This window comes from Nuphar pumila, chromosome 2 (assembly GCF_984573655.1).
Source record: "Nuphar pumila chromosome 2, dmNupPumi1.hap1.1, whole genome shotgun sequence".
Classification (NCBI taxonomy): domain Eukaryota; kingdom Viridiplantae; phylum Streptophyta; class Magnoliopsida; order Nymphaeales; family Nymphaeaceae; genus Nuphar; species Nuphar pumila.
Window position 1 is genome coordinate 117941646 of NC_143250.1, and position 14762 is coordinate 117956407.

Below are 14762 nucleotides of genomic sequence, written 5' to 3' on the forward strand. Positions count from 1 at the left end.
GCATGCATATCTCACAAGAAAATGCAAACTATATTGCAATTAAGCTAACATGCCACATGACTCATAGTTTCACATTAGATAAAGAAAAAAAAATAACAAAGCATTTGTCAATACTTAAGTTCTCCGTAACCAGTTTTTTCCAAGGACCAAAATACAAACAAAAACAAAGTATATGATTTCAATCATCATCATCATCATTATCTTCTTTTTCTTCTTCTTCTTCTCTCCTCCTCCTCTCCCTTGTTCATCCTCTACAATCACATCCTCCCAATATATGTAGGATCCTCATCGTCTACCTCCTGTGCTCCTTCCCCGTTGATCCACTTAATGTTCCTTTCATTTAATTCAGTGGGTTCTTCTTAAACCCATTCATCCGATGGATCAAAATTTTTTAGATTGATGAGATCAAAATGCTCCTTGTGCTTTATGATAACTTTTCCATTTGCCTAAAAATATGGCATGCAAACAAAGTTGTTGGTTTGGTATCATATTAATTAAAACCTTAATCATACACATATAAAAATGATTAACAAACCTTATAAACCTTTTTCTTAGCCGTAAATTGTAGTGAATGTTAACGAGATCATTGAGCCTTTTATGCTTCAACCTATTACTTCTTTTCGTAAAGATTTGCTCAAAGACACTCCAATTTCTTTTGCATTCACTTATGTTACATATTTGTCTAAGGATATGAATGACAAAACTCACAAATTTGGGCAATCACTCTCAAACTTAATTCACCATATGTCTAGAAAAATAACATAGGTATACAATATCACAAATAACAAAATGAAATTAAAATAAACAAAATAACTTCAACTACTTGGATGCATCGTGGAATGGTTTCACACTACTATAGGTCTCCCCATGTCATACAATGCACTATCATAAGTTTCTATTTCTTTGTCAATCTCATCTTGGATATGATGATCATGGACGAACCTCTCGAAGCAATCTAAAAGTCCCTTGTTTACCTTTCTGTACATCTTGAATGTGGGAGAGAATCTCAATGTAGGGTTCAAAGTTTCAAACAATATGCTGAAACATGAAGGGGTTGATGCTGCCCAATTCAACTATGATCTACGATTTGCCAAATAGGCTTGTAGAGCTTCTTTTTCCCATTCAGATTGTCTCTAATGACCTCTTTTGGCTTGTTCATGGCCTCATAGAGATAGCTTGAAGTTGATCTCTCTTCATTGTCTACCAATCTAAGTACTTTCATGAAATATATGGTGATTTTCAAGCACACAGGAGTAAAAAAAATCACTTTTAAAAATAATATCCACAATTTCTTTTGTCTATTTTTTAGTGCATTTAGATAAGCATTTCACTCATCTGATGAAAATAATTTTTTTAGTTTATATTCTTTACAAGAATTTGCATTGTCAATAGGTTCAAGTCTCATGGGCGTCACCCCTTGTGCAAGCCGAAGTGTGGCAACTCTTTGTGGGGCAAGGGGTAAGCCCACAAAGTTTTACTATGACAGGTTAGTGACCATAAGTATGGGAGGCAGAGCCAATTCAACTAGGTCTCTGTTCTTGGGGGAGGTTTCTCTATGTAAATATCAAAAAAATCAAGTAACTGCGATGTTATTTATTTGAACTCGGGTCTAAGCCCGTTCAAAAAATTAAAAAATCGATCTTCTTCCAATTGCTTGTATTGAAACTCAATGGCTTCTCCACTCAATTTTGGTTCAAGCATAGCAAGCTCTTCCCAAATGGAGGATATTCGGCGAAATATTCTCTAATAGTTAATTCGCCTTGTTGAAGGGTCAAAGTCCTTTTTTGAAGATAATATTTGTGGGACAAATCCCTTGAGGTATACATCCTCTCAAGGTATTCCCATACTTGAGACACCTTAAATTTTAAAATATTTGCATTGATTCGGGTCTCAACGGAAGAAAAAATCCATGAAAGGATTTTATAATTCTTCATTTCCCACTCCTCATGCTTCTTATTATATTCTTCAAAAGCTTTCTCTCTTTCTTCCCCGTCACGAACCTTAATTTCGCCTTTTTCAATAATGGTGATTTTAGGTTCGGGTTTGAGAATAGTGCCCTTGACATAGCTCCAAAGGCCTTTTCCCTTAATATGGACTTCCATATTGCTGGCCCAAACGTGCTAGTTGGAACCGTTGAGTTTAAATCTGAGAGAAAAATAAGAATCCTTTCCTCCTGTGGAAGTGCCTTTATGAGAAAGAAAGAGTATTCAAGAGATGAAATCTTACCACAACGGGTCTTCTTTGAGCTTACTTGATGTATTGCGCTTTTTTTGAAATGATTTGCAAGAGCTTTTTGTGTCAAAATATTGAGAAGAAGAGATGAGCACGGTTTTCAAGACGACCACCAAGATAACGCAATACTCGGTCTCTTCTTCTAGAGACCAAGCTCTGATACCATGTGAAAATGTCTTCAAAGAGACAATATACATAAGAACACTAAGTTCTTAATGAGATATACATGCACAGAGGCACAATAAGAACACTTGGAACAAATGTGCACAAAGGCACAATACATTCAAGAGAACACAAATGTACAAAGGCATAAAAAATATGAATCTTTATTGAAGAAATGAGAGAGCTTTTACTAAAAGCTTGAAGGATACAATGGGGTTTAACCCTTATTTATAATGCACAAAAAGGAGACCTTGGAGGGGCTCTATATAGACGTTGGAGCCCCTCCAACGGTCACAATTGTGATCGTTGGAGGGGCCCAACGTCTATATGTGCCCCCCCCAAAGGCTAGAAAGAAAAAAAAAAAAGGAAAAAAAAAAATAAAGAAAAGAAATAATAAAAAATAAAAGAAGAAAAAGTACAATCATATTCCAAGTGGAATATGCGTAAAATGTATAATTGACAGTTTTACCCTTAAAGGGTATTACAATATATATATATATATATATATATATATATATATAATACATTTTAACAGAATCAGCTTAACCATTGGTATAGTTCCTCGGTAGACCCAAAACCCATGCATGATTATAAATAGATTTTGTAATTGTTTGGCAGCCTTCAAATAATTTTTTTAGTATCATCCATGCTTCCAATGTCTATACAACGGGCATAGGGTTCACAAGAAAGTCTCGTAATATTCTGTCAACTCTTAGCTTGCTGCCCTATAATTTTTTGTATTATCATTTATAAACTGGACCTTATTTTCAAACACAACCATACACACAATCACACACCATCAAACACATTGAAAAACATCTGCCATCTTGGGTGTAATAGACAAATCAATTGACTTGAAAAACATCTGCCATCATCGCCATAATCATTCTCTTATGGCTGCAAATACCCTTTTTCTGCATCATATATCTCATTTTGTTGGCTTCTTTCTCTTAAATCACTGAACAATTGTTGACATTGCTATTTCACGCCTTCTAGCAAAGCGCAAAACTTACACTTTACTATTCCTTTCAAAGGTGTCTTTAAATTCACCAGTTTGCAATATTTCCATGCTAAATTATTTGAGATACAACCTCCACCGTCCATCAACCTTTAGGACACAATTTTGATATCTAAAAATACACAAATATGCAATTTAATATGAAAAAGAAAAAAACTAAGAACAACACATTTAAGACTTAAAAAATTAAAACATCACACAAAATGAGCTTACCCTTGGTTTTGATGTTTGAAGCCCTCCAAATTCAATCTCACACAAATCAAACCCTTGAGGCTCGATTTTGAGGGTTAGAGGTGAAAAAAATGTGTGTAGTATAGAAATAGGTGAATTTAGGGTAAATCACACCACTATGACCAGATTTTGATGGTTAAAAGCCAAAAAACGAGTGTGTATGATGGAAATTAGGGGTTGTAAGGTAAAAGAGTTGCTTCAGAGTTCGGTTTTGAGGGTTAGAAGCAAAAAAAAGTGTGTATGATGAAAATGAGGGGCTTCAGGGTTCGGTTTTGAGGGTTAAAAGCCCCAAAAAGGGTTTGGTAGGATGGAAATGGGTAAGATTTGAGGCAAATCACACTTTTAGGACTTGGATATAGTAAAAACCTTAAATTTTATTGTGAATTTGATCTCAAAATAGGGCGAGTAGGCTTAGAAAAGTGGTTTAGGGACGAAGAACATGTAAAAACTGGGTCAAAATAACTCTTGGGGGCTAAAAAATGAACCTTCATTTTTTTTGCATCGAAAAAGGGAAAAAGGGGTCGGCTCGTACTATATGAGGTGTATCACATGGTTGTAAGTATTGTATCGTTACCCATATCGGTTCGGTCCAAATTATGACCGTATCTTGTCGTATTGTAAAATATCGTAAATGTTTAGTAAAAAATTTCCAAAAAAAAGAAAAATCAGAAAAAATCTAAAAAAATTATATATTGAAACAATGATAAATTGCACAAAATACAACCATAAAATCACATATGAAGCATTTATGTCTCTATGAGATGCATAAGACATCATCGAACATCAACTATTTCAGATGAACAATGTAAAATATTAAATATATTGCAATTAAAAACATGCCACATGATTCATACTTTTATATTACATAAAAAAAATATTATGGCAATAGTTGCACTCGATTTTCAATTGGTTTTCACTTATTACTTGAATGCCTCATTGTCCTGCATCTTATGCCATCTTTGTTGGAGGAGTGCGGAGCCTGATTTCTACATTGATATAAATCTTTAATTTTTGCGGATCCAACTTCGTGGTAAGTTGGGGGGTTGTAGGGGGCAACGCTCCCCGCCACAATTTTTTTGAGAGTAGCTTTGTAATTTTACTCTAATAAAGATTTTTTACCTTAACCCATTTTCTTGAGTGGAAAAATAGTGGAAATGCATTTTTTTTACCTTAACCTACTTTTTTGAGTGAAAAAACAGGGAAAATTCACTTCTAATAGCCTTTAAACAAATGAAGAAGTCGACCCTCAAAAGGTATTTAAAACCCAAAATGAACAAAATAACTTTTTGGCTTTTTTAATGTGCACTGAAGGTGTATTATACACTACACCTTGTATCGTACAATACAACACAATATAGGGGTGTATAGTACGATACACCCAATACGGGTATGATACACACTTGTATCACAATATGAGTGTGTATCGTATCACAAAACCCAAAAGGAACGATACGTATCCTACCGTATCATATGATGCAATACGATACTTACAACACTGGTGTATTGTACAATATGGTGCGATACACCCATGTATCGTATGAGTCATCATATCAGTATGATAATCGTACCAAATACGATATTGGGCTTATGATGTATCGGTTCTCCCACTGATGTTACGATACATCATATTGTATCGTCCGTTAACATTGGGTCAGATTTACAAAGAAATCAAAACAATAAAAAAGAAAGATTTGTGAAGTTGCTTGTACATTCAAGCCATTGTAGCGAATCTTTTCTCTAGTGAACACACACACATATACACATACATATTATATATATACATACATATTATATATATATATATATGTGTGTGTGTGTGTTCTTTGATTATGAGACCAACATGTCCTTATCATGAAGTTTTGATGCAAAAATATATTCTAATGAGCACATAGACATACTATACAATATACACATACGCACATGCATTGGGTAGCTGTTTAACTTGAGATCACATCTCAGTGGTGAAGTGATATTATATTTTACGACCCTTTCTGTCATTGCATTGGCCGAAAACCAGTTGGTGTCACCCTGCCAGTTTGCAGCCAATATCATGTCAGAATGATGCCAGTGAAAAGGGGAACTATCTGTAACGACCCCAACTCATACCCAAGAAAAAATGCGGATTTTTTTTAAACCATTGCGGAAATCTTCCTAGAAACCCAAAGCCTTTATAGTTCCACTTACAATTGGATAACCAACCAAACTAATAAGGATCTTACATTTATCATCTACACCTTAGCAAACCAAAAATTTATTAATTAAGTAAGAAATGTCTCGAGACAATTGAATAAGCAAATCAGAGTGCATAGACAATTTAAATGTAAAGAAAAAGTAAAGAAAAGCAGAGCCACGCTGTCTATCTGTGAAGCTGTCTAGCAAACATGTAACACTCGTAGCTCTTTCGGAAGTGAGTCACTTCACTGATCTCCTAAGGCTGCGAAAAACACCAAAAGTAGAGTGCCAGAATCCAAGAAATTCTATGTACGAATCCCTCTAATGAATCAAACAAGTAATAAGAACATAAATAATATTCATGCAATATTTTAGAGGGAAACAATTATGACAAATTCATAATTCAATTAAGCATTCATGCAATAGAGAATGATTATTAAGCATGAAGAAACATTTAATAAATAACATGAATTACAAATTAAACAATACAATCATTTAATATGCATTAGGGAACAACATCATGTATTCACTAACATGTAACAATTTAGGGAACAAGTAAATATGCATGATCTAATGCAAAACAAGAAAATGCATGAACTCTTTATTATCTTTAATCAAATTCTCTTTTTATATACATGCTCCTATTAGAATGCACACAATTTAAGTTATCTTTTTATTACCGTTGCCCGCGGATACACCAAACGAGTAAAATTTCTTTAGGTCAAGTGGAGTTCCCAAGGTAACTTAGCATTAAGTTGTATTTTATTACTAGGTTTCAAGCTCAGCCCTCGACCGAATCACTTTCAGAACATTAGACCATTAACATCCAATAGTGTCACTTTCTTTGTATACTAAAACACCATCTTGTCTATACACCACCCCTAGGTAAAGTGACAAACTCTCTCTAAAACCATGGCCAGGAGAAAAAACCTCAACATCGGGTTCAGGGGTAATTAATAATGCACACAGAGTTTTTTTATCCTCGTGGTCCCCCAAAACCGAAACTCTAAGATTCCCATTCTAACGATGAAAGATCTCAGAACGTATATTAAACTGTTTTTTTTTCTTATTTCATTATTAAAGGTCAATTATTTAATTTGCAATTCAGCATGCAAAAGCTAAGACACAAGCTCGCATATTCTCTTGCGAGAACCATCACAGGACCATCGCCCGCGGAAAAGCATAGAACAGTGCAACAACATTAATGTGATTTTTGTGATGCATGTAAAATAAATAACGAAATAGCAAACCAAAGCTCGAGGCCCACCAGACCCACGATGATTCATTTCGATCATCGATGCATCGTATGCAAAAATCATAACAATATGCAATATATGCAATGATACCAACACGTTTCCAAATGCACTCTCATTCATGCCAGTTTAACAATGTGCATGAGCTACTATAGTCATATGCATGTGTTCACCATCCCTGTGCAAGTGCTTTTATGTAATCACTTAACACACATGCATTTATTCATGATTCATAAGTACATACATGCTAAACACACATCGATTTCATGTATGCACATGCACCAGAACAACTTTCACAATGACATAATGTTTAGGCATGTCACATAAGTTCAAGCATGTGAAATCTTCCACTTTTAGCATGTATTAGAATCAAAATACATCCACGTGGTAAATCTGAAAATCATCATGCTTATTACTTTCAAATTCCAGATTTAACAAACACAAGGTGTTAAATATACATTTTTTTTGAAGTAGGCATATCACCTTACCGACCCCGTCGGCTAGAGGTTCGAGCCCCACCCAGCTGAACCCAATCAGCTCGGTGCAACCCGCCACACAAAGCCTTTTTTTTTTTGCAAGGCCCACAAGGCTGCCCAGCAGAGGCTCGGCTGGGCTCCAAGGGCGTAACAGGCCGGGCCAGTGGGCCTGCGGCCTATCAAAGTGTGACCAGACCAGGCCACGCCTGCAGCCCCAAGTCACTAGCAGACTGCCCAGCAAATTAGTTAGCTTATTGTCATCTGTAAGTCTGTAGCGAAATGACTGTGACCATTTGATGTTCATCATAGAAGTGGTAAGTACTTAGTTATGATCCTAATTCTTTGTTATTGATATCATGTGATATAGTGCGTGTGTGTTTACATGTGCATGTTTTTGTGCATTTTATGACAGTGATGAATACATATTTTAGTTCCTTTCAATGCCGGTTATAATATGCCTTTTTGCAACATCTTAACTGAGACATAGTTAAAGATGGGAAAGATGGCTTCCTGTGTAGATCCATAACGGTACTTACCATTGAGGTTTCACAAAGTTTATGTCAGGACGCATCACGGCTAATTCTGTGTAATAATAAATGACGTGCCATATATATAATTGATTCTAGTATAGTGTAAAATTCCTATTGATTTTAAAACTTGCAAATGACAAAAAAATTAAACTCAAATGATAGAGCCCCAAGTCATCAGCAGGGGAACATCCATTGCTGATTTGATCCTGAGATCTGTTCCCTCAGAGGTTCACATCCAACAGTGTCTAATATTTTTGTGGCTTAATCGCATGCATATTTCGGGGTTTCTGGGAAACACATGCTCATAATATGCATTTCAATCATGACCCAGTGTGAATCTGGTTTCTGGCCAGATTTCTTGGATTTAAACCCTATCATAGGCTTAGGGATTTATTAATCCTACACAGTTTCACGAACTGATTTAACATAAGGATTCAACGATCTTACTCTACGCAGATTTGCAAACTGGTTTGCATAATAAATACACAGATTTATTAATCAAATACAGTTTTGCACCAGATTTAACATCAAGGTAGAAATCCCATAAACTGTCAGGTTTCAAATCTAGATTTTTATAAAAAAACACCAAGAAAAGAAACCAGATTTACAACATTATATATATATATATAGATACACATAGACGTGTGTGTGTGTGTGTGTATATATATATATATATATATATATATATATATATATATATATATATCGGCCTTTCCTTCGTTCCTTCTTTTTTCTTTCCACCAAAACACTACATGGAATTTACTTACATTATTTCTTCCCATTCAAATGAGAGAGAAACCCGTACCTTTACCATAGATCGAAAAAGAAATAAAAACAATGGTGGAAAACGATGGATGATCGAAGGAGCCTCCTTCTTCTTCCTCTCTTTTCCCTTCTCTATCTCTTTCTTATTATTTTTTTTGATCCATTTATAGAGCTCTAGATGGGCTGGAGAAGAGAGTGCAACCCCTGCTGTAACTCTCTTCTCTCAGAGTTTTCCGAAAATTTTGGAACTCTTAAGTTTGACTTTTTTAAAGTTTTATTTTATTTGAACTCCATGCTTCTCCAACCTTCTTAGATGTTTCTAGGTGCGTTTAAGGGCTCTATTAAGAGTCCTAAACAATTGTCAAATTAAATTTTCAGAATTACATTAATTAATTATTTAATATTAAATAATAAATAAATTTTCAGAAGCTTCCAAAAATTATCAAATTAACTTGGGAGGCTTCTTAACGTTAATTAACTTCAATTTAAAAGTTTTTAATGAATTTAAAGTTGGAAAAATCATTGGACATGGATTTGGAGTTGGATCCGGATCCAAGATCTAAATCCATCTTAAAAATCCAAATGGGTCTTGAGCTGGATCAAATCCAAATTAGTATGGCTCTTGGATAGAGTCCAATTCCATATTAATTTGGATCAAATCTATAAGATCCGGTTTGATCCAATTTCGGATTCGAATCGACAAAATGCTCATTTTTTTAAAAAAATGTGATTTTTGGGTCAACCGTAACCCGAATCAAGGAAAATAAAATAATATTCCGAGACGCATCCAACGACATATTATATGAATACCAGATTCTGTATTTTGCCTGAAAATGACCCAATTTTCGCGTGAATTTTGCTTGAATTTAAGGGTCGAAAATAAAACTCTTTCTTACGCTTTGATTGGCTCGCCTCGACCTAATTGATGAGACCTGGGCCAAGCCCAAATTCAAAAACATCGGTCAAAAATCAAGTTTCAAACGATTTTTCTCCCAGACATCTCAAATTTAACTAAGTGTGAAAATACGCGATATTACACAATTGGTGGTCAATCCAAATTTAAGGCTGACCCAACAAACACTATTTGTAATGCCCTTGCTAAAACATGCTTCCAGTAGTTTCCGGCCGTGGTAAGGCTGGACAATGGGAGCGGGAGAGTTGTCCTTCAATACTGATGCAGCAGGAAACATACGAAGAAGGGTACTGTCTCCTCAAAGAGTTCTTGAATATACAAGAAAAATAAGTTAATGAATCCACAAGGATGAAAAAACAAATTTATTCCAAAATCCAAATTCCATTTTATGAAAAATCCTTCAGCCTCTTTTATAGCCAAAAGTCCCAGAAAAGAAACTTATTCAGTGACTGCTATTTTGGATGAGGAAACCTATGTTTGTAAATCAAAATCTGTTTTATTTTAATCCAGACTGAAAGGAAAACTTTATTGAACCTCTAAATTGCCCCTAACGATTCTCTGTATCAACCCTACCTAATTCTGGCTAATGGCTATGACTGAAAATATTAGTTTAGTGGCTAGTTCATGTCCCATATAGGATAAGCATCATATTCATCAAATGTATCATGCGAGTGATACATCCATATTGTCTGGCACTATTTGGTATCATGACACCAACCTAACACCACACAAGTCAAATCAAGTGGTTGGTCTGTACCAAGGAAAGGCCCAAGGCTTCTTGGGAAAAGCAAACCAAAGTATATCATTGATCTGCACCTTGAGGACAAGGTGCTTATGAAGGAGGGGAAAAGATACACACCTTCAATTGAACCTCCAATCTGCACCATGTTTTGGGTATTGTAATGCCCAAATTGGGTTGAGGGTTGAATATAATTGCTTTTGGATTATATTTTTATGGGTTTGGGACCCAGTCACCCAGGAGGGCAGGTTAATAACAAATTGTATGAAAGGGCATGGGGTATGAGTGAGGGTAGGGCAGGTCCGTATAAGGGTCCCTTAGGTGACGGCCAAACTAGGGACAAGAGGCTATATAAACCCCATGTAATCATCAATAAGCATGAATGAAGAATTGGCCTTTGGCTTTGGAGGTTACTCTGCTTCGAAGGAGCTCTAATTTCTCTCTTTCCCTCACACCTCTCTCACCTTCCATCACTCTCTGCACGGCGTGATACACAATTGGCTATCCAATTAGTTGGTTCATACCAGGTCGGAACTGGCAGGGTGGCACTGCTTGTTATCAATGGTGCATTTTTGTGGTATTTCAAAGCAATCAGGTGCTTGAATGATGCTTGTCAGATGGGAAGATACTCTTGGTCAAGCATAGTCCAAAACTGGCATGATTGCCCTATTAAGGGGCATCTGCTCAATAAAGGCATTCCTCTTCTTGAAAAGACCTGATGATAGAGGGTCACATCTGGAGATGCTTTGTGTGTGTGCACACGCATGCACATGGATGCTTATTTTGCTACATGGCGGGCCAAAGTGCAAGATACACAATTGCACATAACATGTTTGAATGCTTTCCTACTGACCGAATAAGAGATGGATTATGTAAAGGATCAAAGTTCAAGCATCTATTTTATTTGTTCTAATTCCAACTTGTGCTTCATCTTCACTAATGTACATCAATTTTTTATATGTTAGTGAAAAGTACATTATCCACATGCATTGTTTACATATGGTGCATGCAGTATGTGTGCTCATATTCTACCAGGTGCATAATATTTGACAAACAACTGATACAAGTGTATGAGCTTGTTACTGCAACACATATTGTATATCATTATCATAAGATTTTCTTTTTCCCTGTGAGAGTCTAGTTTGCATTCTAGTGATTTAGCTTTGCCCTTTGATAAAGGAGAAACTGTATATCTTTTTTGGTATTATGCAGGCCATGGCTAGGTATGTAAGAAGAGAGGTTGCCTGCTTGGCAATGACTGGTGAGTGAAACTAGCCCATTTCCATTTGAATGTCTCATTATTATTTACATAACATGGCATATTGCTTTAGTTTGCATATTAGTAGAAATTGAGTTAATAAGGTTGTAGCTACTGAAATTGTTAGTATTTTACTTAGTGTGTTATTATTTGATTTTTCTGTTTTTGGAAAAGCTTTTGGTGTTATGAAAATTTGATTGGAGTAGAAAAAAGAGGGAAACATTCAAACATGGAAAAAGAAGCCAATGCACAAAATTACGAAGAATGAAGTTTTGCATGAACTTAACATTTGTATATATAAAAATTCATGCATAGCACCATCCCATTGTATTTGAGGTTGACCATTATGGACATCTAGTAAAAAACCATTCAACCTTATAGCGTTACCTGACTATGTGACTTCAGTTGCTTGACTTAGGGTACACCCTTGCTTGCTTGGACATAGCCAATGTCATGTTTGACATGGTGGTTCACCCAAGGGGAACGACTTAGTTCACCAATCCACTTTCTTCTTTTTTAAAAGTTGTAGACAACTCGCCTCCAATTTGAAAAGTTGATGTGTCCTCACAGGTCTGAGACAGAGCCATTCCCCCTCTACTGAAGTGGTGTAATCTCATAAAGAAGTGAGCTTCTTTACTTGATCTATATCTCTTTTGTGTAGTGACGTATGCCTAAAAAGGAGCTCTATGATGTAATGAAAACCTGAATAAGTAACACCAAGTTTTTGGCATCCAAACAGGCCAAAAACTTGGTTTTTGTATATTAGCTGGGTTTTCGCCCAAAACGGGTTATAAACCTGGTTTTGGGTGTCATCCAAATGGTACGGGGAATAACACTCACCAAGGACTTAGGTAGCCCTTTCCTAAGTTTGTTGGTAAGCGCACAGCTGGTCAGTAGAGCATCGTGCAAGGTGGGTTTTCTTCGAGTGTGAGGACTAAGGGGGAAGACACTATGCTGGGATCTGGGCTTGGTGATGGTGGGGACCTAGGAGTTATTGTCTAATGCTGAGTGGACCTAGGGCACAAAGGTACAACTAGGTTGTGCACATATACCCCCGCTAAGTCTTAGAAAAGTCTCATGCACAAACAAAAGGGTTAAAGGGAGAGAGAGTGGGCCTAGACAACCAAAAATGAAGGAAAGAGTGAAGGCTTTAGATGGGCCAAAAGGGACGGGATGGACCCTATTTTAGATGCTGCTTGTGTCTGCCACTGGGATATTGTCTTTCTAAGTCTTAAAGCTGTTAATATAGTCTGACTTGTTCATGTACTGTGCTTTTTGGTGCTTAGAGGTGACCAATATCTACACTTTTTATACCTAACGAGGCATATTTACATTCAAAGTTTTATTTTTTTCCAAGCAAATGTCTGTATTCACAAATAGAGAAAGCGGTTCACAGAAAATGGGTTTGGCTGGCTGGGATAGCATAGATTCACATCTACATTCATCGGAATTGATGCAGATATGGATACAGGTATAGATTAGTCATGTCCTGGTCAACCCACATTTGAGCCATATCCAACTCGATCAAACAATGTATGAATACATGTTTTAACCATAGTCTCACATATGGGTCTCAACTATATCTTGGCAAGGAAAAATCTCGGGATATCATAAGTTTTTCGATAAATATCAGGAAAATCTCAGAAGAAAAAAGCTAGGAAAAAGTTTAAAAAATGCAAGTTAAGCAAAAAAGCAATAAAACATGAACATGAACATGAACATGAACATGAACATGAACATGAACATGAACATGAACATGAACATGAACATGAACATGAACATGAATACTTGCCTTTTTCTCTAAAAAAAGCAATAAAATATGAATATAAATATAAATAAGAAAAAATGTGTTAAGAAAAAAAGCAATAAAACATGAGTATAAATTCCCAAGAGTTTCCCCAATATTATCACTATATTGTTGTGATAAATTTAAACATCCAATATTTTCAAAATATTACAAGATTTTGCCTGTAAAATCTTTTTTTGGTTTTACAGAGATAATATCGCAATATTTTGAAAATATTGCCAGTATCTGTGACTGGTTTTAATTCTTAACGTAATGAATTTTATGCCTTACATATCTGTAGGATAAATAGCATGTTCCATATGACCATATCCAACCAAGAGTTGCATGAGATATCCATATCAGACAGGGCTCCACATCCTTGAATATGGGTTGCTTAGATGCCAGACGCATGTGATATCTTCTTTCAGCCTGAAATGGAAAAGATTTCAGGCGGCATGCTAAATGGTTGAAGTTGTAATGGTGTAGTTTTGTTTTGTCCAGTCTATATTTTGTTTTCATGATTAGCTTTGGTATGCTTAATTTGTAATGGTTTTCAGGGAAAATGAAATCTATTTGTGGTCTCTTTAAGGTAATTTTAACATGATGCTAAAGTTGGTTGTATGTTTTGACAGATGGGGCTGCTCTATTTTCTGGCAACTTGATGTTTTCTCCTTTGGACAAATGATTTTGCCAATAGCCAGTGTTAAGGCCATTAAGGCATGGAAAGCCATTGTTGAAATGGTTGCATTTTCTGTGATTAGTCGGTAGTTTTGAGCCAGGCTGCACTTATCAAGACTTTCTACTAATTTGTCAAGATAAGCTCTTTGTTTGTAAAACCTAATATGATTTTTTGTAACGTTTGGAATGTGGGGGAATGTCACACACATACACACGCACACACAGGTTTTGAGCCACAATAAAGGAAAATAGATGTAAAGATCTTTTGTTTACTTTTTAATTAATAATCTTATGAGATTATAATTCTACTTCTTGATAAAGCAATTTTATTTTGGTGTCGAAATGCACTGAGGTCAAGGTATCTAGCATTGACGTGATCCCAGAGAACTCTGAAAGTCACGATTTTAAAATTCAGTTTGTAAACCTCAAGTTTAAAAGGATTCAGATAGGCCTTTAATATCAAGTCTCACTTGATTGCCTTAATTTTAGGCTCGGTTAATTGTGAACGAGGGTTTGTCCGAGCAGAGGTCAAACCCAATTTTCAGTAAC

General features: G+C 35.8%; 1 protein-coding gene across 2 annotated transcripts in view; it reads left to right on the top strand.

Moving 5' to 3' along the window:
- Nucleotides 1-14488, top strand: part of LOC149846894 (uncharacterized) — a 35674-nt gene extending 21186 nt beyond the window's left edge. Inside the window, exons 6-7 of one of the 2 annotated variants that reach the window (XM_089996645.1) lie at nt 11704-11752; nt 14168-14488. In XM_089996645.1, coding sequence (XP_089852771.1) covers nt 11704-11752; nt 14168-14220 — 102 coding nt within the window. In that variant the 3' untranslated portion in view covers nt 14221-14488. The remainder of the gene's footprint in view (nt 1-11703; nt 11753-14167) is intronic. The other variant, XM_089996646.1, reaches the window with a different exon arrangement.
- Nucleotides 14489-14762: the final 274 nt, after the last annotated feature.